This window comes from Protopterus annectens, chromosome 10.part0, assembly GCF_019279795.1.
Source record: "Protopterus annectens isolate FY-2018-M chromosome 10.part0, PAN1.0, whole genome shotgun sequence".
In the NCBI taxonomy this organism is placed as follows: Eukaryota; Metazoa; Chordata; order Ceratodontiformes; family Protopteridae; genus Protopterus; species Protopterus annectens.
Window position 1 is genome coordinate 1592134726 of NC_056744.1, and position 26120 is coordinate 1592160845.

A 26120-nucleotide genomic window follows, 5' to 3' on the forward strand; every position below is an offset into this window, starting at 1 on the left:
TTTACCAGCTGATCCAGGGCATTTATGTTGATAAATTCCAGGAGTAGGGGAGTTTACCAGCTGATCCAGGGCATTTAAGTTGATAAATTCCAGGAAGCGCTGAGCCTGGGAGTTTGTACTCAAGTAGTTTTCCCAGTTAATGGTAGGGTAATTGAAATTTTCCAATATCAGGGTGTTCGGTAGGACCTTCATGTTTTCCAGCGTCTCCAGAAAGGCAGAGTGGTGGTCCTTGGTCATGGAGGGTGATCTGTAGCAGGCCACAATTTGCATTGCAGATTTGCCCGATGTTAGTTGCACATGGATGATCTCAGAGGTATCATGCTGCGCCACTAACCTGAAGGTGTAGGTATCATTGATGAATATGGATACACCGCCTCCTTTTGTGTTTCAGTCCATGTTCTGTGGCCGAAATGTGTGGTATGGGTTGTAGCCCAGTAGTGCTGGAGTGTTCTCTGGAGCCTTGAACCAGGTTTCAGTTACTGCACAGATGTTGACGTTCTCCATACTGAGGAGTGCTTTGAGCCCATGCATTCTGAGATTTAAATTCCTGGCGTTGAGTAGCATAACCCTCATTTTTTTTGTGCTGTTTATGGAGGTGTGTTTGACTTTTGAGCCTTGCCTAAAAAAGGCACTATGGGGGCAGCAAGAGCCTTGGCCAGTATTCGAAAGCCTAGGGGTGACAGGTGCAAGCCGTCTCTTGTGAAGCAACGCGGTTTGTCTAGCATGTCATCCCAGGCTGACAGACGATGGATCCCCTTTGAATGACACCAGAAGCTTAGTCAATTGTTGAAATTTATAATTTTTTTCTTTATACCGAGGTGGTATTCTTTGTGAGGCAGGATGCTACTCTGGGTCAGGGTCATGCCCGCCTGGGCTACATGATCAGAGAGCTCTTCCATGTCTCTCTCTTCATGTAGTCCAGGGAGGTACGTCTCAGGCCATTCACACCAGCATGAACAATGACAGTGTCCTATTTGTACTTGTTCTGGAGTGACCCGAGTGCTTGTGTTATGTAGCGGATTCTGGCTCCCGACAGGCAGCTAACAGTAACCTTCTCCTTGTCCAGCCTACTGGAGTGGGACGTCAGTGTGCCTGACTATAGAGTCACCTATTACTAGTGTGTTAGGTATGTTATTTTGCCGTAAGGGTTGTGATTGTGCGGCACATTGATTTTGTGTTTTATGTGTTGTCTGGTTTGTAATGGGAGGTGCAGGTTTTTTGGGTGTCTGCTTTGGAGCTCTCGGATGCTTTTGCAGGTTTTTATTTAGAGCTTCCGAGTATGATTTAGTGTATTTGTTTATTTTTTGCCAGTGCTGGTTTAGTAGGTGTATGTGAGGCTGGAGGTGTGGTGCAAGTGTTAACCTTCTCCTCATGACCGTCTATTCCAGTCTTGGGTGGAGAGACCTTAGCCTCCAGTTTGGTTGTATAATTGCATCTCTCGCATATGTTAGTGTTTTGTGGTAGGAGGAGAGGTTGTCTGTGTACATGAGGCAGTTGTAACATTGCCTCAGGATACCCAGGTTCACCAGCTGGACTGGAGAGTACACCTGAAGTTGCCCTTTGATCATGCCTGAATAGTAGGGTGAGCTGCTTAGTCGCTTGATTGCCCAGGAGGGCAAGGCTCTTTATCCACCCCTCACCAACCAAGTGTTTGGGTATATTAGTGCTTGTTATTAGAGCTGAGCAAGTGCTGGACTGTAAGATGCTTTTTGAGTGCTTAGGTTGAGAGACTAGTTTCAAGGGAAAATCTGAAGAGAAGACTTAGTGGAGCCGGGAATAATTTAACCGTAGCTAACTAGTGCTGCCCGGCACGCAAAACCATCAAACGGGGTTTTTAAACTATTAACTTCTGGGCTGGAACCACTCCTCCAGGGACAGATGGCTGCTTAAAGTTCCCTCTCTCACAGGTGAACAGAGAAACTTCCCTCTATCCAAGTAAGGTATGGGCAACTCAGAAACTTGTAACACAGCCCTGAATTCAGCAGGACTATACTAGCTTAGAAGGGTGGGAAACGAGGAATGTTTTTTTTTTTTTTTTTTTTTTTTGAAAAGATAAGGCAAAAAAAAAAAAGTACACTTAAAACAGCTACGACTACAAGCGATCAGAAAAGCCTAACGTACTTTAGTGTGTAGCTTACAACAGTTAAACAAATTATTTAAACAAAAAACGACTTTTTAAAAGTGCAGGCAGTCAAATAAGTACAATATGTGAAAAAAACAAGCTTTTAAACAACAATAAACACTGGAAAATCAGCGTTTAGGTGGAAAACAGTTAAGTACAGCAAGAAAACTGATACTTGATCACTACAAAGACTCTCTCTTTTAAGCTAGAAGGCTTGTATCAGTTTAAGGCTTTCTAGTGCTGTTAAACTTGTACTTGGTTATTGGATGTTCAAATTCTAACATATTACAGATACTATTGCAGCAACTACAATTATAGCATGGCAAAGTACCACATCTGTCACTAAACGTTGTAGTATTGTCCTTAAAGTCCTTGTAACATTATTGCCTTCTTAGGGTCATGCTGTTTCTATAAGTAAAATATGGCTTATTTCCCAAAATACTTAATTCTGGCATAGAAGTTAAGATCTGCCAGTTTCTTTGACTCTGGATATAGAGAATATTATTAATTCTGTTATAAGTTGTTATATAGTGTATTTTAAGTTTTTTATTTGTAGTATGCAATAAAGATGGGCTTTCTATCACTATATCACTAAAGTAAGGAGGAGCAACTGTCATTCTTTTATTAAAAATTTCCATCATTATTGAAGATACCATTTCCTTTTTATACCCTCTATTCATAAAATCATCCATCAGTTGTTACATTTGCTCTGCATATTTATCATTATCAATATTCAGTCTTATTTGTAGAAACTGTGCCTTTACTATTCCACGAAAAACATGCCTAGCATGCATGCATGCTATCAGCATGTGTATACTTACACACCTGAATATCCTTATTATGCACACCTGTTCTTGAGAGCGAGTGTGTGAGCGAGCGAGTGTGAGCGTGAGCAAGTGTGTGTGTGTGCTATCAGCATGTGTATACTTACTCACCTGACTATCCTTATTATGCACACATGTTCTTATCATTCCAGAGTCATTAGTAAGCTGTATATCAATATAGGATAATTTATTACTAGAGCAATTCATTGTAAACTTTAAAAAGGATGTAGTGCTGTTTATATACTCCATCAAATTCTTTCAGAAGCTCCTCACTTCCTTTCCAAATTAGAAAGCGATCATCTACAAAACGCTGATAAAATAAAACTCTCTCTATATTATATCACTGCATATAAATTTGTTTTCCCATTCATTTAATATAATGTTGGCATATGTATTGGCCATGGGCGTGCCCATGGCCACCCCAGAAATTTGCAAATAAGGTTGACCATCAAAAAGGAAAGCATTTTTAGTTAATACTCTCTCTCTCTCTCTCTCTCTCTCTCTCTCTCTCTCTCACTACATACATTTTCTATTGCTCTGCCAGTCATACTTGTATTTTTACATAAAAATGTACGTATTGAGTTGATGCCATTCTCATTTGGAATTACAGTGAAGAGAGCTTATATCAAGCGTAACCATCAAAATGTTATTTATTGCATTATTGCTTTTATACCATGACAGTCACCTGTATCCTTTATATAACTCTTGCAAAGTGGTAAATATTTGCTTAAGGTACCCTGTGTGTGTGTGTGTGTGTGTGTGTGTGTGTGTGTGTGTGTGTGTGTGTGTGTGTGTGTGTGTGTGTGTGTATATATATATATATATATATATATATATATATATATATATATATAGATATAGATATATATATATATATATATATATATATATATATATATATATATATATATATATATAGATAGTAGCTCTGCTACCCCCCCTTCCTGACACTTTAGGTCTCATGGGGGGGGGGTTGGGATATAGACTTATGCAACTTTGGGATGCCATATATTACTGGTATTCGTGGACATGGTACTGTAAAGAAATTAGATAATTCTAAAATAATATCACCTTGCAACTGTGCATCATAAATGAACATATTGACCTCACCTATCAAATTTTGACATCCATAAAACTTTCCTAAATGTACTGACTTCATATAAAAATTCTGGTCAGTAATTCAACTTAATACTGTCTATTAAACAAAACTATTGCACCTCCCTTATCAGCTTGTTTCAATAAATTTCATCATTTGCTTTCAATTCTCTAAGTGCTTTATGTTCCTCGTATGTTAAATTATATACATTCTTCCTTTTTGTAATTCCATTATTATACAACTGTCTTAATTCATGCTCACATACATTTAAAAAAATATTTAATACCGAACAGCTTATGGGTATGAACGTACTTGACTTTCTAAACTTATTTGTACTATCACTTGCCAGATCTTTAAAAATCAATTTTAAACTCTCGTTCCTGCAGAACATTCTCAAATCCGTTAATGCTTCTACTATGTTATCTATTGTTATGGGTACAAATTGCAGACCTTTGTTTAGTAGTTTAATACAAGATGTTGATAACTTAGTCAGATTAATTGTATTTCCGTTGTGATTCCGTTCTTTCATCTGTTGCGATCTGTTGCGATCTCCCTCTCTAGTGCGAATGCTCCCATGTCTCTCTTTTCTCTGGAAGTCTGACCATAATTGACTTTGTTACATTCGGAAAAACCTCACCATTCTGAACGCCACTTACGCTCTCCGCTAATACAGATGATGCTACTACAGACGTATGCATCTGACTTTGTTGGCGTTGATTGGGTGAATCATTCTCTAGTGATTCCAGTTCTAACCTGTGGATGGTAAGAGGAGTGGCCATCAATGCTGGCATTTCTTTAACCTCGTTTATCATCTCATTGGTTGAAATACGATTTTCACCTTCCTGATTGGTAGAAGGTCTGGTTATTTCCTCAGACATGTCCAAGTCATACATAGTCAAAAGGTCATTCATTAGGGACAGCATTTGAAAACTTGTATCCAGAACTATTGAAGAAATGGCAACAATTGAGCTTGAAACTCACTGCGGACTATGTCCCTAATGAATGACTTTTTTGTAAATATGGAAGGGCTCACTGAAGAAGTTATTAGTATTGAAAACAAGATAGTGAGTTCATCAATGTTTAGTAATTCATCTGCTAAATATCAGCATATGCTTGGAAGAAAAATGATTCAACCAATCAATGCCAGGCAAGTCAGGTGTGTGTGTGTGTGTGTGTGTGTGTGTGTGTGTGTGTGTGTGTGTGAGAGAGAGTGTGTGTGAACGACGACATACACATCTTTGTATTCACATAAATTTACTGATAACTAACTAATGTTAATGCTTGCATATGTGCATAGAATTTGACGATAGCTAGGTACCCAGATAACACCAGCTGCATAAATAAACCATGACACACTGCTTTCTAAGAAAATTAAATTTATCATTGTTACAGTGGTATTTTTGCAACATAATTCTGATATAGTTACATTTTTATTTAAATACTGCCATTTCTATAACTTCTAGATTATTCAGAATGTGGCAGTTATTTCTGGTATTTGTGATGTTATGACTGTTGATACTAAATCTAATCACAAAAATCATTCCTGCCACTTGTCACTACTGTTTGTGTGCACTTTGACTTAAAAGTATTGTGTGGCTGTACCTGCAGTTATTCCCGTTTGTATGTTTGCTGATGGCAGTTCTGCTTTGGTGTACTATTACTTTATTATTCTCTTCAGTGTATATATTTAAGATTTACATTAACTGTTCTGACCATGCATTTTAGCATAAAATCACATTCTTCCACTTCACTTCACAGTGTACTGACCAACAACCTACTGTGCCTGTAGTCATCAAATATTGCTTGTTCATATTTGCATTGGTAATTCCAAAACCATGCAATGTGCAAGGTATCAGAATATTTTATCTTCAAGCATACATGATGACAAACACAATTGTGTTTATATTTGATTTCTGTCAATAAGTATTTATTAGAACTGTAAGGTAATGACTTTGTTTTTCAAAGGCTCAAGCCACAATCACTGGGAGTTCAAGGTACACACCCAAAAGAGCTGTACTGGAGGGGACGTGTTAAAAGCATGTTTCTTTCAGGTTACTCCCATTAGATGAGTAGCCTTTTTTTAGGGATGACTCAATACTCCTCATCAAACCCCTTTTTCCCACTTTTCTGCATCAGATTGGGGCATCGTATTAACAGTCGACTTCTCTCTCTATTTCAGTACCACTCTTCTGCCTTGAACAAGAATCATGCCTGACTGCCTCAGATTGTAACACAGTCCTTCCATTTCTTTGCTGGATGACCTTACTTCCTCTTATTTTGTTACTGTCTGTCCCAAATCATATTCGCCAGATTCTCTTTTGCTTTTCTTCACATGCTCTGGTACATGTGCTGATCGTCTTCTGCTGTTCTACGCGTGCCAGAACCAATGAAATCTGTTCTCTGTGTGACTTTCTCTGTCATTGGAGCTACCTTTGGCTTCTGCTCTCGTGTCCTCATTTCTTTCTGTTCTAGAATGCACACTACATGTCCCATCTCAGGCACTTCCATCTCCATCACTTCTAGCTTCCTCAGCTGCTCTGCCTGTACTTGCTAGGTTTCCCTGCCATACAGTAGTATTGATCACACCACTCTTATGCACACTACTTTTTCAGGTTCTTTGGCAGTTGGCTGCTGTCCCTCTGATTTGTATTTTTCATCTCATCATCCAGACTTTCCATAAGCTGGTAGAATGCCAGTGATGCCTTATTCTTTGCTATTATAACAACTCGTAGCCTGCTTGTTAGTCTGTCAGTATGCCTTCCTAGCCTGATCTGTCTTTTCCATCTGCCACTTTTTCCTGTACTACTTTCTTTTGACTTCTGCATTCCACCACCAACTTTCCTTACATACCTGGTCTGGCTGCATATCTTTTCTATAGTCCTCATGTATGCCTTTTGAGATGCTGCCATTCATCAGCTGCACCGGTTTGTTCCGTTTCATGAGTTCTTAAGAATCCTCTGTAATTCCTTGAACTTGTATCCTTCCTCTCAACTTCCAGATCTTCAGCCTAGTTTCTGTTGACCTTCAAGCCTTCTCCAACCACTGCTTGCAGCTGATTGTGGCAGTCGGTGGTTTATGCTGTGGTTTGACTTTTTTCACTGGGGATGACTTTGCAATCACTGATTTTTGTTGTGACTCTCTCTCTTGCTGAACTTTATATTGGCTGCCACCAAGCCATTTGTCAGATGGTTTAAAATGGCTTCTCCTTTACTGCCCCACACATTCCTCGTATCCTGTTCTGTTTGTCCTGATGTGTGTATTCAGGTCCGCCATTATCGATGCCAACTAATGCCCTACTTTGTCTAGTAAGTCCTACAACTGCTTTGAATGCGCAATCTTCCTGACTGTCACAGTCCTGCTGTGGGGCATAGGTTCATAGGTGTGTACTAGGCTAATGGCCCCTGGAGCCTTTACAAGCCTAGCCCATATGATAACCCTGGCATTGTGCCACCTGACCTTAGTTCCCAGTGCCTCTGTCTAGTAGAGCCACTGGAGTGATCCCTGGGGTGATTTTTTCTATTTCCCATCCACTCAGGATTTCTCTTGAAGAGGACCAGTGAGGTGCTCTCTTTGCCACGTATGGGAATTCTATTCCATAGCGTGGGCAGTCTCTGGGTTATGAACCTGTCCCTCCAGCTTGTTCTGTTGATTGTGGTAATGAGGTTGAGGTCTCTGGAGCATGTGGTGCGGAGGGATTGGGATTTCTTTTAGATGTAGCATTTCTAACAGAGCTGGGTCAGACATATATTTGTAAGTCAAGCAGAGATTATCTGTAAGTAGGCGATATGAGACAGAATAGTTGTAGTTGTAGTTGGAGTCTGTCCATATAGAAGTGTTTTAAGGCCTAGGATCCTCTTTGGGAGGTACTTTTGCGGACTCTCCAGCTGTTGCATGTGTTTAGTGAGTACATGCCAAATGGGGCATTGTACTCTATGATTGGCCTAATGAGGGAAGAGTAGATGGAGACAATGACCTCTTTCTTCCTGGATGCAAAACCCTTAGTAATGAGATGTACCACATAGGACTTTCTGACCATAGTGGCAATGCGGTGCTCAAAAGAGAGGTTGCTGTCAACCTGTGTTCCCAGATCTCTCATAACTCCTTCAATGTTTAGTGGACTACCATCAATGTGGTAATTCTTGGGAACCAGGTTTTTGCCAAAGGGATGATGACACATTTTTTGGCATTGAGCTCAAGGCCATGGTACACCAGTCTGTCTCAGTGAGTACTTTCTGTAGGAGGTCAGCATCACTTGGGGAGTTAATAACTGCTCCCAACTTGCAATCATCTGTGAACTTTGTCAGACAGAGTCTCTTTGTGTTGGCCTGGACTTGAGAGAAGTAGATACAAAACAGGAGAGGACCCAGGACCAAATCCTGTGGGACTCAACTTGTGACAGGATGGCAGTCTGACTTGGGAGTCAGCTACTTTCACACTGTGGATTCTATCTGTGAGCCAGTTTGCAACCCACTTAGTGATATAGGGATTGATGCCTAGCTTAGTGAGTTTTTTTCTATGATTTCTGAGTGGGGAGTGGTATCAAAGGCCTTGGCCAGATCAAGGTAGGCTGTATGAACCACCTTGCCTTCATCCACAGCTCTGGTGACTGACTCAAAGAAATTGACCAAATTGAACAGGCATGATCTACCCTTCACAAAACCAAACTGTGTGGGATCCAGAGTTTGGAGATTCCCTATATTCTTGTTTATTAGATCCATGACTATACTTTTCCATAGCTTTGCATATCAGGCTCGTCGGGCTAATGGGGTGATATTTCCCAGGGTCTGTAGTCACTCTTCCTCTGTGGAGAGGAATGACTGTAGCAGTGTGCTGTTCGGCAGGGGTAAAGCCTGAGGTGAGGCTGTGATTGAACAGGGCACACAAGTGAGGTGCCAGTTCACTCTGTAGTTCATGTAGAACACAGCCAGGGATATTGTCAGGTCCCATAGAAGCTGTATTCTTGGCCTTGGACAGTGCTGTTTTAACCTGTGCAGCAGTAGTACTGAGTGCCTGGCAATCTACTGGTATTGTGATTGGTCCTTTGGGGGGTAAAGTTGGCACTGAATGTCTGCCAACATATTGGCAATATCTGTTGGCTCGGTATAGGAGGTACCATTGTGCAGTAGCTCAGAGCAAATCTGGGTATTGCCGTGGAGATTCTTTACATAACTATAGAAGGCCTTGTGGTTGTCTTTACTGTCTGCTGCAATTCTGTTTTCATAGCTAGCTTTAGAGGATTTGATGAGGGATCTCAACTTTTTGTTGAGGCTGATGGGGAGTTTTTCCAGTCTTGGGCCTTCACCTTATTCCGCATCAGTTTCCTCCTCCTGTTGTAGAGTTTGTTTATGACAGGGGACCACCAGATTGGCTTCCTTTTTTTGGAGTAGAGCGTCTTGATTCTATTAGGTATGGTGAGATCCATGCATTTGTGTACATGTTCGTACAGTGCATTGGTGTATCATTCGGCAGTCATGCAACTATTTTCCATTTTCATGGGTGCCGTGAAGTTAGCCACCCCTGTTTTTAGGAGCCCAAAATTAGCTTTGGAGACGTTTTTCATGGTGGTTACTTTTGGGGGGTGTACATTTCCAAGGTGATTAGTTTGTGGTTGGATCTAACCAAGGAGGAGTTAACTATTGGTGTAGAGCAGTGGTCGTCCATGTTAGTAATGACCAGGTCAAGGATGTTTCTACCTCTAGTGGGGATAAGAATGAGCTGGTCCAGGGCATTGGAATTAATGAATTCCAGGAAACATTGGGCAATTGTATTGGTACATGAGTAGTTTTCCCAGTTAGTGGAGGGGTAGTTGAAATAAAGGTTGGACCCTAATATTCTCCAGGGTGCTTAGGAATGTGGAGTGAGAGTTTTTGGGACATGGTTGGGGACCTATAGCAGGTGACTACCTGAATCGCTGTCTTACCCAATGTTAGCTGCCCTTGAAGCATCTCTGATGCGTTATGTTGGGCTATCAGTCTGGAGGTGTGCACATCCTTAATGAATATGGAAACACGTTTTGGTGCGTCGGTCCAAGTTCTGTGGCCGAAAAGGTGTGGAATGAGTTATAACCTGGTACTGCAGGGGTACTTTCTGCTGCCTTGAACCAGGTCTCTGTTATAGCACAAATGTCGATATTCTCCATTTTAAGGAGTGCTTCGAACAAGTGCATTTTGAGATTTAGACTTCTAGCATTGAGCAGCAAGACCCTCAGATTGCATTTGTTTGTAGCTGTTAACGGTGGCAATTTGATCTTTGGAACACTGCCTAAAAAAGGGACTATAGGGGTGGCAAGAGCCTTGGCCAGTATCAGGAAGCTCAGGGGTGACAGATGCAGGCCATCTCTAGCAAAGCATCGTGGTTTGTCATTCATGTCATCCCAGGCAGACAGGTACTGGATCCCCTTAGAATGACACCAGAAACGTAGCCAGTTGTTGAAATCTATCATTTTCTGCTTGTACTGTGGTATCATTCTAGGTGATGGTAGGAGGCTGCTCAGGGCAAGGTCATACCCACCTGGGCTACATAATCAGAGAGCTCCTCCTTGTCTGTCTTCATGTAGTCCAGGAGGTACGTCTCTGGTCATTCACACCCACATGTACAGTCTCAGAGTTTTGTTGTTGAGGGACCTAAGTGCATGCATTGTGGCGGATCCTGGCACCTGTCAGGCAGCTGACTGTTACTTTGTCCTTATTCAACCTAGTGAGTGGGACATCAGTGTGCCTCACTATCCAGTCACCTTTGACTAGTGTGTTGGGCATGTTGTTTTATCATAGGGGCTTTGGTTGAGTGGTACACTGTTTAGGAGAGTTATGTATGTGGTGGTAGAGTGCATTTCTGCCTTGGAGGTCTCTGCTGTTTGGTAGAATTTTGAGAGCCTCCGCAAAGGTGGGTTTGTGGTTTTGTGTTTTTATGTGAAGGCAGTGCTGATGCGAGTTCTGGAGGGCTTGTGTTCCATGTGGTGTGGTGCCAATGTTGACCTTCTCCACTTGGCCAGCTATTCCGGTCTTGGCTGGAGAGTGCATGGCTTCCAGTTTGGATGTGTGTGTATCTCTCGCAAGTCTGAGTGTTGGGAGGTAAGAGGAGAGAACCAACAGATCTAAGGGAAAAATTGAAGAGCAGACTTTTTGGCACCACTCGGAAGCTTACAGACAGTCCTGGATACAGCAAATCTGTATATGTATCTGGACTAACTAGACTAGTTACAGGAAAGGCGGTAAACAAGCGCAAATGTGGGCTTTTAAACCAGAAAGTTGAAAGAGATGGAAAAACTGCGCAAACAGCCAATAAACTACAATTTCTGTGCCAGAAATCACTCCTCTTGTGGTAGGTAGGCTATCTAGTGCTTACCACTCCCACTGATGAGCTAGAAGGCTTCCCTCCAACACAGAAAGACTTGGGGGGGCTTAGAAGCTTACATACAATCCTGGATATAGCAAATCTGTATCTGGACTAGACTAGTTACAGGAAAGGCAGGAAACGCGCGCAAACAGCTGAGATTATGAATAGTGCCCTATCCTTACACTGGAGTCTGATATGAGTTTATCACCAATTCTGATGACGTTCCTCACAGTCTTCTGAAGCCTCTCCCTCACCACAATTCCCACATCATTTCTAGCTTTACTTCTTCTGAGTAGTAGATTCTGGAACCCAAGCCAAGTGGCTTCATAGCACTACCCTTCCATCGTTTCCAGCCTCCTCCTTACCATCATGTCATCCATTTTCAAGCCGAGTACTCTCAATGAACCTACAGTGAGTATAGAAATCCAATAGTTCATGTTTAGCAGGTTGACTGGTTTTACGTTCAGCTCTCACTCAACAGAGCTATCCTATGTAGCTTCAGCTGGGCAAATGGACACCATCCTGTAGCATATTGACTCAGGGCTGTTGGGCTTTATGGCAGGCACACACTGGCCAATAGGGGCAGATACACCCTTCTCACCATTAGAATAGGACCCTGACATAAGTTGGAATAGTCCAAGTCCCCGTCCCAGTGATCACCATCATGACCATTTTTTGGTGACATTTGTCGACACAACCGAATCACCTAAAGCCAGTTTTTACACTGTTGAGTGGCTAGCTCTGCCACATCATGCAGTTTGTGATTTGTGCTCTCCTTTGATCAGGGTACTGCACACCACAGTTTACACCCAAAGCAGTTGATTCGTACAACTTTTTTCACCTTATAGGACACCATGTTTGCTCTTTTCCACAACTCCATTCTTGAGCGAGTTTGAGGTGGAAACGTTCAACGTGTTTTTGGGAGGTGTGGAAACTCCACAGAGACACAGGAAAAATATGCAAACCCCATACAAATAGTGGCCAAAGGTCGGGATTGAACCTTGTACCTTTTGCATAGAAGGCAAAGACATTCACCATTATGGCAGCATTACATTGCCCCGACTGGTGGAAGTTTCCCTACTCTTTTCAAAAAGTGCCATGGAATCTTTTACGTCCACTTTAGCTGTCATCAACTCAGGCAGATAGGGCTTTAGTTGAAATTCTCATCTAAAGAATAGCACACTCAGGAGTGTAGCACCCTGTAATGCTGCAGTGCAGTGTGAGTAATGGAAAATTAATTCAGTCACCTGTGATGCAAATAGAACTTGCAGCCTTATCTTCCAATACAAGAGTATTATCTGTTGAGCTGCTGAGACTGACAGGTACTTTGTTTCCACTTTTTAATGACCATTTGTATAAGTAAATGGATTCCTTTTTTTGAAGAGCTTAGAAAATCCACTAACTTATAGATCACTTTGCCTGATGATAAAATATGTTTGGAAAACATTTCTGTAGTTGTATAGTGATAGTACACACATTTAAAAATCTACCCATATTGTTGAAGAGATAACAGAAGTTTCCAGTATAAGGTGAGTAGTACTGCCTGTATTATGTGGTTAAAGGTAGTCTGTCATGGATCAATAAGATATTATTTACCAACATTACTTTTCAGATACAGTATTTTTACTGTACTCTGATCATGATGTGAATGTCCATAAACTGGCAACCCCAGTATTACAGTATGTAGTATATTAATGTTCCTGCTACCTAACTTCTCAATGCATGCCTGTGTAGATTGCAGCATGGTAATTTTTCTGGAACAAAAAAAAATTACTGTGTCAAGTATGCAGTAGAGTTTTGCATTCTGCATATGACTGTCCTAACCACTCTCTCTTTGGTGGCTTGTTGAAATTGTTGTGGAGCTTAATATATGCCATTCACAGATGGAGTAAATGGTTTCCCCAACAATCAAAATGTCCTCTGGCAGATTGTCTTGTTGACAAATGAAAGTGATGTATTTTTTTCAGTGTTTTTGTAGTACAATGTATTTACTGTAATGGCGCTTTTCCCATTGTCTTCATTTGTATGCAAGTCTTAATTCTTTAGCGCTTTGTAAAGCAACAGCCAACAGTATGCATGTGTCTTCTGTGGATTTGTGATTGCATGTCTGTTTCTTGCATGTTGCTGAAATGTATATTGTTTTGGGGTGAACGGGCATTGGCATGATAGACATTTTTTGTGAGGATCAGTGATGGTTATTGGCATCGTGAAACATTGGCTTGATGCTGTGTACGGACTTATCAAATACAGTGTGTTTATATATGTGTGAGTGGAGGCAGATTTTATTAAGCTGGTATGCTGACTGAAGATACAGCCAAATCAAGTTTGGATTAATTGGCCTCAGTACCTTTTAGACAGTGATGTGTTAACATCTGTATCCATGGTGGTTGCTGCTGAACCCTCACCATGAATGCACTCCCGATGTTCTCCTGTGGATGGCCACTACCCATTGTGACCCAACATTAGTTTTTCAGTCTTTCATGTGATGATGATTGAGTATGCTGAGTAAGACTTGTCCATATTACATGTAAAGCCCAGATTTGGTGGTGTAGCTCTCCTTTTCCAGGAACCATGCTTGACATCTAAAACTCTCCCTGGATGCTGCCTGTTCCACTTATCCCATAATGAATCATTCCCATCATACTGTCCAGTTCTTTCCCATTACTAAAATTTGTGCTAGTGTCTTTGGTCCCATGGTACTTGGGTTATTCAGTTAGCTATGAGACTTCTTTATTTTTTGCATTAAAGTAAATCAGGACATCCCCAGTACCTGCCCCCTTCCCCTTATATCTAGGGAGCACATCATCACTGCTCACTCTTAGGCAAAAACTACAGCCACCATGGAACTGGATAACATCCCAGGCTGCATCCATGTGAACTCGGACAGGAACTTGCAGCAGCATTATGCACCCTATTTAACCAAAGCCTGATGAGTACTAGCTTCATCCCAGCTGAGTGGAGAACAGCCACTGTCATCCCTTTACACAAAGGTGGAGCGTCCACAGATCCAGGAACTTATAGACCCATCAGCCTAACTAGCCTGATCTGCAAGGCGATGGAACGGATAATCATGGACCTCATTAACAAGGATATTGGCAACCTCCAAACACTTATCCCACACAGTTTGGCTTCGTCAAGGGGAGGTCATGTTTGCTAAATTTGGTCGACTTCTTTGAGACAGTCACCAAAGCCATGGACGAGAAGACTGTACTGCACACTGCCTGCTTTAACCTGGCCAAAGCCTTTGACACTATTCCCCACTCTGGCATAATGGATAACTCTCTCAACTAGGCATCAGTCCATATGTTACCAGATGGGTAGCAAACTGGCTCACTGATAGAACCCACACAGTCAAAATAGGGGAAGCCAACTCGAGTAGTAGACCTGTAACAAGCGGCATACCCCAGGGTTTAGTCTTGGGGCCTCTGTTATTTGGGATATACTTTTCTGAGGTGCAGACCAAAACCAATGCAAACTGGGTGCTGTCATTGGTGCCAGAAACATGGCCTCAAGCTGAATACCAAAAAGTGCACCATCATCATCCCGTTTGGGGAGAGTGACATCCTCACAAATTATCCCATTAATAACAACTTCCTCAGCACTCAATCAGTTGTGAGGGATTTGGGCACCCAGGTTGATAGCAACCTGATTTTTGACCACCATGTTGATTCTGTGGTACGGAAAGCCTTCTACATGTCCCACCTCCTAAGTAAGGGTATCTCCTCCAGGGACAAGGAGGTCACAACATCCCTGTATTCTTCCCTTACAAGGCCCATTGAGTGCAACACGCCTTTTGGCATGTACCTCACAAAGCACATGCAGCAGCTGGAGAGACCACAGAGATTCCTCACCAGGAGAATCCAGGGCCTCAAACATCTACCATACACAGATTAGCTGAAAGCACTATCCCTCTACTCTTTCATACAGACTCCTCAGAGGTGACCTGTTTCTGGCATACAAGGCGATCATGGACCCCACCTTGATGGGACTGCTGCATATCGGCAAGTTCAGCTCTATTTGAGTAACCCTCATGCGCAGCCTCAACCTGGACTGTGACATCAACAACACTTGTTGGCGGGACAGATTTGTGTTCCAGAGACTTCCTCATCTATGGAATATACTCCCTCTCTACATCAAGCAGAGTACCCCTTTAAGTGCAGCCTGGATAACTGGAAGGGAAACAGAAAATATACCCCTGGGATTCCACCCATGTCCCTGTTGGACAGGGGCATTTGGTGCTGATTTATCTAAACATGGGCTAAACTCTTGGCTAGGCTTATAAGGGCCTCAGGGCCAATAGCTTGGTAACCTCCTATGAATAATAATCTTTGCCATTTATTTGAGTTCTCCTCAGGCATTTTCTTATTTTATTTGTTTTTGTCTTTGTTTCTAAAGTTTGACTAAAGCTTTTGCCAGGTACATTCTGTACTTTATTTGTGCCTGCACCTCCTCCCTTGTGATATTTAGCAATTACATTTTGTCTAAATTGTAAGACCTGCACTTGTTTCTAGTCCATTGACAGCTGGATACAGTGCAATGTGTTTAGTCCAATAAGATTTAAAACAACTCTTGGTAATGGTTTGACAATTCCAGATATAAATGTGGTGAACATTAAAACACGTTTTCCATTACAATAGGTATTGCAGACTGCAACTCTAGTATAAAGTTTTAAGTGCCACCATAGTAGTGATTATGTATTGATGAAGTAACTGTTAAGTTCAAATTGTTATGCTTGGAAGAGAAAAATAATAAAACACAATGAGGAGTACTCTGTGAAAACGCTAAATGAGATGGTGAGTAATTGTATAATTAGCCTACTATAGAGTGAAGGAATAGCAGAAGTTTTACAAAGGATCAAGAAGGATTCTCCATCGGGGCCAAGTGATATGTAAATGGATATAAACCTGCCTTAAAGTCCTTTCCCTCTTCAGTCTCCTGTAGGCTGCTGATGGTTGATCTATGCCTGACTTGCAGTGCATAAGCAAACCCCACACTTATAAATCTCTTGCATATTTGTAAGCCAAAGTAGCAGAAGTACAAGGTCAGGGGACCTGAATTTTATCTGTGACTTAAAGAAAACATGCTGGAGAGACATGCGTGTCCCAGAGACTGCCCTCCTGTGGAATGGACTTCCCATCTATGTGAAGCTGAGTTTATTACCTAGCTTAAGCACAGCCAGTGAATAGGGAATAGGAAATTTACACCAGGCCTAGCACCCATGTCCCTTATGGACAGAGGTAGCTTAAATGCCTGGCACTCTGTGTCCTGTTTGGATACAGGACGTCATCATTCTTTTGGGAAAACTTGGCTAGGCTTAGAAAGGTACTTCCTGAGCCATTAGCCTGGTAACAATCTATGGTAGTTCCTGAGTAAAATTTGTACCACTTCTAACATATCTATTTCAAGAAACGGTATCTACAGGGCACACACATACAGTGGAAATGCACATAGTTCCAACACACAAAGGATGTAGAAGTGACTAGACCCATAAGTCTTACTAAACCTAAACTTTTGAAGGAATAGTTTTGATGTTCTCCATTATCGGTTCTCAGGTTAGAGATCTAGTGTTAACAAAATTTGATATTTTCTATTCTGAAATAACAGTGAAGTTCCTGTGGGTGTTATTTATATGGACACTGAGTGTGTGGCAAACAGTCAAATGCCTAATAATGGCACTGGAACAAGGTAATTGACAAATGTATTTGATCAGAAATTCTTCCTTGTAATAACTGCTTATATATCCAAGTATTGATAAGAGATGTAAAATGGTACAAACACAGCATGTTTAGCTGAGTACTATGGGGGCTGATTCTAGGCCCATGTTTATTTCATGCATTTATGATAGTTATGCCACATAACCAAAATTATTGTTGTCAAAGTTCGCTGATCTAAAAATACAAGTATGGTGTCCATAATAAAAGATGAATAGCTACCCCAAAATTATGTAGATGAATTACACTTGTGGGCTGCTAACAATTAAATGAGGTTTAATTTGCAAAAAAAAGTTCATGTTCATGTAGGAAAAGCTAATCAGGAAGATCTTGTAATTTTAATTAATGAAATGGATTTTGCTGGACATGGTAGGATGCAAGAAGAAGGTAGTATGGAAATTATCAAGACTCAAGAGGAATAGCACATTTTTCATTTTTTTTCCCTTCAAAAAGTATTGCAAGATTGTAATATGAAGATAAAGATAGTTTCACTGAACTGCTGCTGATCTCTTGACTCATTGTATGTACACGGTCTGTTGACTCGCACTATATTCAGAATTTGGAAGAGTTTAACAGAAGGAGAAAGTCTTCCCACACCCCAAGACTATGTAAAGATGGTGTTTTCATGGTCTCTGAGACTTGGGGAAACTATTTACAGTACGACAGTCTATTTAAATGGCTTGTACCCGAATATACAGACGGGTTTAGCTGTGGGCTGTTAATCTGTAAATAGACATCACAAAAATCATTGTTTACTTGTTTCATTGATAGCAAGTGTGGGTTATGCTAATCCATCCAGGTTTAGAGTTTTAAAGCAGCAGATGTTTGAATTATTTTGAATCCATTTTTGATTATTTCCGTGTAGAATTGAAAGTATTGGAAGTATGTTAAAATTTGTACCCGAACATTTGGAAGATGCAGTGATGGTCTGAATTTCTACTGGAAGTAGAACTTGATGACTTCCTCATTATGTAATGATATAGTCGGTTATTGTGAAGGTGGGCAAGTACATTGCAATTTGCTTTGCAGTGCAGGATAATGTGAAAGATCGTCCACACATTGCCATTTTGAAAGATGTATTACTTACAGTAATACTGAAGGCTGTGTGGTACCTGTTATTATATAACTATTTCTGTCAGTGCCTTAAAATTCTTTTTGTTAATCAACAATAAACTCCGGTTCAGTTGTAGTGTTTTCTGCAGACCGGTCTCCCCTGTTAATACTGTGTAGATAAAACTACAGTTAATTTAGGGTTTAACTGTTTTCTAGTACCCCGGCTCTAGCCATGATGTAGTGTAGTGTGTGCAACAAAGCTAGAACATGCTTCTTACTAATCTCACAGCGGGCCATCTTGAGCTGCTTAAACCAGCGGAAACCAGTGTTGCATAATTGGTAATTCCTAGTCTGCTTTTATATCTTATAAGGCACTTGGGTTTAAGTACTTAAGTTTATTTTAAGATAGTCTTCATACTTGGCTGACCATGCATAGCTGTTCTCGTCTAGATTACTATGAGCAGTTTTAAGTTCCTAAGACTGATTCCCTTTTCCTTGCCAGCCTATGCAGTGTGCAGTTTTCCTGTCAAATGTTAATCCATTTAATACCCTTATTCCATATCTAATGAAGTGCTGCATGTTTTGTAAACACCAACTATATACAGTGGCCCAGATGTCATGGGCCTGTCTGAAAACAATAATTTTTGTCTCACATGAACATTTTCTGTTGAACTTTTAGTGCATCAGCATATGTTGTACTTTCACTAGTCTACTCTGTTGCTGAGTTTTCTTAACTATACTTAATGTACTCAACCTTATTCTCATTTTTCCCTAGTCACTTGTGAACCATCTGCTTGTGTATGTGTTATAGCATTTGTAATTTTAGTTTTGAAGTTGTGGGTGTTACTTTCCAAACGGCCATTGTTAACATTTTCACCTAGTTGTCCTTCAGTAAACCCCTCAGATACCAAAGTCCTGCAAATTTAGAATACTAGGAATTTGTGTGTAGCCCCTTGCAAACACAGCATGAGAGGTAGCTACAATTACAGTATAGAATTATAATTTGGTACTTTATTATGTTACAGATGTACATACGTTTGAGTTTAACTTGCAGTTTAGAACCCCCCCCCTCCCCATTTGTACGTCTAGTACATGCAGTATACTTTCATGTGTGCCCTATATGCAATAAGGGCAAGTTTAACATGTAGATTACAGTAGAGATTAATTGTCTTTGCATTTCATCTAGGTGAACTGTGTGACCTGATATTCGTATTCTTTGACCCCATGGGTCAGGCTTTATGTAAACGGACACTGAATATTGTGGAGAACCTGAATGAAACACATGGAGAGAAGCTGCGTTTCTATCTGAGTAAGGCAGATGAGGCAGGATCTGAAAGTGACAGACAGGTACTTTTCCTTTTTGTGCATGGTGGAACAGCTTTTGATGAGTAATGTAGTGATGTCCTTCACACACTTTGCCCTAAAGATGTTAACATAGAGCTATACAAACTCCCTCTAGTTAGGGCTTTTATGGCACTTTAGTTACTCTTGTGGCACGAGTATTATTTTCTACTTTTGAAAGATGAAATACAAAGTCAGAGTATATAATGTACATACTTGACCAAATGGAAAGCTGAATAAAACCTACAAAGGTCAGCAATATTTACAGTAATGTTTCTGTGGAGTCTGCTTGGTTTAGACTTCTAAGGTCATGCAGCCTTGAAGAAAGAGAAAATTGAATCGGTAATCCCTATGTTCATCATTCTGTGTGCTGTGGTAGCCTTTAGCTGTTTAAGTTGCATTCTGTCTAGGATACAACAACCGGCCAGTCGTTAAAAAGCTCTGGTACTCCCTCCTCACACTTTGACTGCTCATTGGACAAGCCCTTGGAGGTAAATCAGCAGCCAAATTGTAGACAACGTAAGTATGTATTTTTGCTTCAAGAGGAAGCAGCTCTCAGGCTTCAAAGGAGCAGTAATCGCTTCAGGCTTCATTTCTGGCAGATAAGTCCCCATATAGGACCCTTTCTCACGTAATTTATTCTCTCAAAAGAGAATTGTGTTTTAACTTAGTGGTATTTCCCTTTTAAGACTATCTGCATTTGTACTAATATTTGAAGATTCCTGTTGGAGAATTTTTAGAAAGGAGGTTATTGGGCTGTTTGTGATTAAAATGTACTGTTTTTGAGGCATTTTATTGGAAGGTATTGAGTTTATGGTTTGGAAGGCTTTTTCAGGTTGAGTACTTGTGTGTTTTTGGTGCTTATGTGCATTTTATGACACCTTATACTTGATTTCTCTCCAAACACTTTTAAAGAAACAGACTTTGAGTTCTGACGAGCATTTTGTGTACTGCTTCTGCTTTGACTCTTTTTTTTAATTGGGTACTGTGTGAGGAAATGAAAGTGTGTGGGCACTGCTTGTGACTGACTTTATCAGTTGTTACTGGCAGTCGTGCTTCTTCCTGTGCTACAGCATGTATACTTTGATGCTATTTCTTCCCCCACTGCATCAAAAAAGAAAAAAAATAGGAAACCTTGCCCACACCATGGGCTAAGACTGTGCCTCTGCTGCTAGTGTGCAATTCTGCAGTGGTCATTCATTGTTCCTTAGACTAGTTATTGTTTTTTCTGGGTTCCTCTAGTGTAGTCCCTTCTACCACCATCACCATGGGTCAGGTGTTGTCATGTATTCTGCGGCTGTTATACTGTCCAGTCTTGATATGGGAAACCATCTTCTTTGGGTTTGAGAGTTTTACTTTGGGAGGTTCTTCGTGGGGTGGCTGGGGAGGGAGACTCGCTGCCAAGGATTAAGTGCCATCCCCTGGTTGGTCATCTTCTAGAGATGTCCAGAGGAAAGAGTTAGATGTTATTCATCTGATAACCCTTTTCTGTTCATAAGGATGGCTTTCTTTCCTTGGCCCAGGAGTTTATTGCATGTTGAGATCACCAGAAAACAAGAAATCCTCTGCCAGATAGTATACCGAATAAAGAGATTCCTGATGAAAACATGTCTGAGGAATCTGACTTGCACAAAGCTTCTTCTGCAGATTGTCAAACCCAGTACTCTGATTCAGAAGAAAGTTGGTCCTAAGTATTTTTGTGGGAAAAGTGAATGTCTCCCCCTGAACTGAGGAGATATTATTCTCTGTTGCGAGTCGGTGTGTCACCCATTCCTCCAGTTGCATCAGCCTTTGGAGTATGTATTAAATGATGCGTGCAGTAGTCATGAATCTGTCTTCAGTCCCCAAAAAGCAAATAGGCTTTATAAAGTATTTCAAACTAGCAACTTCAGAATTGTATGATTGTATAAATACTATGTCTAGGACCACTGCTGCCCTTTTGAGAAGACATGCCTGGGAGCGTAATCAGTTTTTTGTTTGGCCCTTCTACTCAGGTTATCAAACAATTTGATTTAACAGAGAACTTGATTCAGAAAGTTTCTAAGATTTTTCATTCCCCCCATAATAAATCTTACAAATCATCTTCCTTCAAAAAACACAATAGGCAATGTCTGCCATCTATTAGCAAATAGGGAACCAAAAAGAAATAGCAGGAGGGGAACAGTAAGAGACCTAGATCCCTTTAGGAAAAAAAAAAAAGGACCAATTAGAGGGAGTATGCCAGCATTCCAACAGCAACCAAAGTAGTAAAAACGAGGATTCCAACCACTGTAGCCACCAATAACAGAAGAAAAACAGGCTGGAAGGGAGCACTCAGGTTCACAGTTTCTTCAATGTTTAATGGCACCAAATGATAGATGAGCAAAACACCAAAACGCTGATTGCACTCCACATACGTTTTCGTTCACAAGAACTTCATCAGAATAATAAATTACATAACAAATGCCCACTAAATAGTTCCCCCAATCATAAAATGACCAATAAAATAACAGAATACAATTTAAAAAGTAATTTTAAATTCCAAGTGCTGCCACCTGGTGTCAGAACATACTAATTACATCCTAAAACAATAGTAAAAATATATATGTGAAATCTGTACATACAATCAGATATATAATGTCAATAAAATGTCTCAATATTGTATTATAATAAAATTGATAAAATTAATAAAAATACATATTTACACTAGTGAAAAAATGTGCATTTGTAGATAAAATGTAAGTAAATGTGTGTTTCAAAAGTTAATTATAACTTGGCAGACCTGAGTTTTAGTAGAGGTGCTATTGAGATGTTCTCATTTAGCCCGGGGGTCCTGCTTGCGTCTAGGGTAATCTGCCACAATAATTCCCTGTACTCAAGGATAGTCTCCCATGCAACCTCTTAAACAAAAAACTCAAACCTTGCCTCTAGGCAGTCCAAAGAATGTTTGTACAGAGCATTTTTAACATTACATTTCTTAGTATCATACATATGCTCAGAAATGTGTCTCTTCAACTTTCTTTCAGTCTTGCCCACGTAAAATGCTTCACAGGTCTTGCACACAATTAAGTATACTAGCCCACTAGTATTACAGTTACTAAAACTTTTACCATACACCCATTTATTCCTACTTTTTAAAAATACCCAGTCAGTTTTAGAAATAAAATTGCACTGTGTGCATGCTCCACATTTAAAAGTACCTTTTCTCTTGGTGGTGTTTACAGGCTTCTGTTTACCTCCATCCTCCAAGATGTCTTTCAAATTTTTTTCCCGTCTTATAACTGATCTTCAGGGGTCCCTTGTCATTACCTTTGAGATCAGTCAATAAAGTAAATCTATTCCATTCCTTTGTTATTGTGTCCACTACCATTTTGGAGTCCAAATTAAAATCTAAGGTAAGAGCTTTGGAGTAAGCTAAGGGGTTAACTTCACTTAACACATGTTGATTAGTGTCCAGTCCTTTGCCCAACAATGGTAAATTACTTGCATAGGTACGACTGTCCACCAATAAGTCCTTCGGGTAACCCCTTTGAATAAGTAAGCTTTCAATAAAGTCACACTCAAATGAAAAATCAGCATCCAGGGAAGTCATTCTGGATGCTCAAATTAGTTGACCTTTGTAAATGTTTTTTTCTGTATAAAAGGATGGGCACTTGAAAACTGGAGATAAGAATTTGAAAACGTGTCTTTACGAAATATTTTAGACTTAATGCCCTCCCCAGTCTTAATTAGACTCGCATCCAAAAAATCCAGTCTTTCCATATTTATAGAACTGGTAAATTCCAAAAAGGTGGTGGTAGTAGTATCCAAATAGTTCAAAAATTCATATAACTTCTCCTCGGTACCAATCCAAAAAATAGCTATATCATCTAAAAATCTCTGAAAGTAGGACCAACAGTTGCTATATACAGATTTTAAAACAAATTTTTTTCTCCCATCAATGTAAAAATATATTGGCGTATGTGGGGGCACTATTTGCCCCCATAGCTATGCCCTTGATTTGATGAAACCCCTCCCATAAAAATGAAATTGTTTTTTATTACCATTTCCATCAGTTTTAAAATAACTAACAACTGATCCGTAGATGGACAGTCCTTATCTAGTAAGGCTTCTTCTAACCAGGCTAATCCTACGTCCTGGGGAATAACAGTGAACAAGTCTTTGATGTCAGTCGTGACAAAAATAATATTGTCAAAACACTGGCCAGTTTTAATTCCCTTTAAAAAATCCCAGGAATCTTTTAAAATATTCTTTCTGTACCCCAAATTGACTAAATTTATGTCAAGAAACTTTGCTATGGGTGCAGTCTTTGACCCTTCGGCCAAAACAATAGGTCTTAGAGGGGGGTCGGTAGTGTCCTTGTGCACCTTAGGTATGCCAGAAATAGCAGCTATTCTGGGTTGAGCTACATGTAAGTAGTTATGGGTGTCCAGATCAATCAATTCATCCCAAAGTAAGTCATCAGTGACCAAATCAATTTATATGCAACAAAAATCTCATTTCTGGACACTCTCCTGTATGTACTGGAATCACCCAAAATGTCTAACATCTTGCCTACACAGATAACATTATCCATCATAGCAGTATCCATAGTGAGGCAGATTATGGAGAACAAAGTGAAGAAGGAACTCATTATGACCCTTTAGAATTCCCTCCCCTCCGTCGCTCCAAGAGACTTATGAATCAGAAAGACCCCCAGTACTTCCAATACTTCCAAAATCCTACTTGGAGGGGGAACAGAGGAGCTCAAGGGGGGGAGGGGGAGATTCTAGTGTTACCCACTGAGAATATAGTTGGGTGTGAGAACAAATATTCTTTTAATAACATTTTTAATTTCAGTGGTATAGACCTGAAGGTTGACCGCTTTAATCTTTTAGCCCGGGGTTTTAAATTTATTCCGAATAAATGTGATCTGACAAAAGTGATTTTAGATATTAAGACTTTACAAGAAAGTAAAATTTTGGTGTTATGTTTGATGGTGCAGGTAAAGAGAAAAATTCAGAGATTTTAAAGAGAAGTGAATTCAACCCACCTCTACACCCCCAAATTAAAAATTTTTAAATGGTAGTAGAAAAAAAATTAAGACAGGCTATTTGTGCTTCCCCCTATAGGTTTAAATGTAACCTTACGGCTGGGGAATGGTTGGTCCTAAAGGAACTCAAACAGAACCACAATGTGCGTGTCATGATACTGGACAAGGGAGGGGGGGTCCGTTTTGATGGATAATGTTAACTACGAAGGCAAGGTATTCATTTTAGGTGATTCCAGTACATACAGGAGAGTGTCCAGAAATTAGATTTTTGTTGCATATAAAAAAATTGATTTGGTCATTGATGACTTACTGTGGGATGGATTGATTGATCTGGACACCCATAAGTACTTGCATGTAGCTCAACCCAGAATAGCTACTATTTTTGGCATACCTGAGGTGCACAAGGACCCTACCAACCCCCCTCTAAGACCTATTGTTTTGGCTGAAGGGTCAAAGACTGCCCTCATAACAAAGTTTCTTGACATAAAATTAGTCAATTTGGGGTACAGAAAAGACTATTTTAAAGATTCCTGGGATTTTTTTAAAGGGAATTAAAACTGACCAGTGTTTTGACAATATTATTTTTGTCACGATTGACATCAAATACTTGTTCACTGTTATTCCCCAGGACTTAGGATTAGCCTGGTTAGAAGAAGCCTTACTAGATAAGGGCTGTCCATCTATGGATCAGGTGTTAGTTATTTTACAACCGTTGGAAATGTTATTAAAAAACAATTTCATTTTTTATGGGGGGGGGGGGGGGTCATCAAATCAAGGGCGTAGCTATGGGGGCAAATTGTGCCCCCACATACGTCAATATATTTTTAGCTTGGTGGGAGAAAAAATATGTTTTAAAATCTGTATATAGCAACTGTTGGTCCCACTATCAGAGATTTGTAGATGATATAGCTATTTTATGAATTGATACCGAGGGGACGTTATATGAATTTTAACTATTTGGATGCTACTACCACCTCTTTGGAATTTACCAGTTCTGGATTTTTGTATGCGAGTCTAATTAAGACTGGGGAGGGCATTAAGTCTAAAATATTTCATAAAAACACGTTTTCAAATTCTTATTTCCATTTTTCAAGTGTCCATCCTTTTTATACAGAAAAAAAAACATTTACAAAGGTCAGCTAATTCGATCATCCAGAATGACTTCCCTGGATGTTGATTTTTCATTGGAGTGTGACTTTATTGAAAGCTTACTTATTCAAAGGGGTTACCTGAAGGACTTATTGGTGGACAGTCGTACCTATGTAAGTCATTTATGCCACATCAGGTACTACCCATTGTTGGGCAAAGGACTGGACACTAATCAAAATGTGTTAAGTGAAGTTAACCCCTTAGCTTACTCCAAAGCTCTTACCTTAGATTTTAATTTGGACTCCAAAATGGTAGTGGACACAATAACAAAGGAATAGAATAGATTCACTTTATTGACTGATCTCAAAGGTATTGACAAAGGGACCCCTGAAGATCCGTTATAAGAGGGGAAAAAATTTTGAAAGACCTCTTGGAGCCTGCACACACCACTAAGAGAAAAGGTACTTTTAAATGTGGAGCATGCACACGGTGCAATTTTATTTCTAACACTGACCAGGTACTTTTAAAAAGTAGGAAT

At 40.2% G+C, this 26120-nt stretch overlaps 1 protein-coding gene across 1 annotated transcript in view; it reads left to right on the forward strand.

Annotated features, from left to right (window-relative positions):
- Window positions 1-26120, forward strand: part of LOC122813767 — a 311471-nt gene that overhangs the window by 38564 nt on the left and 246787 nt on the right. The window contains exon 6 of the mRNA XM_044086258.1: window positions 19328-19488. Coding sequence (XP_043942193.1) covers window positions 19328-19488 — 161 coding nt within the window. The remainder of the gene's footprint in view (window positions 1-19327; window positions 19489-26120) is intronic.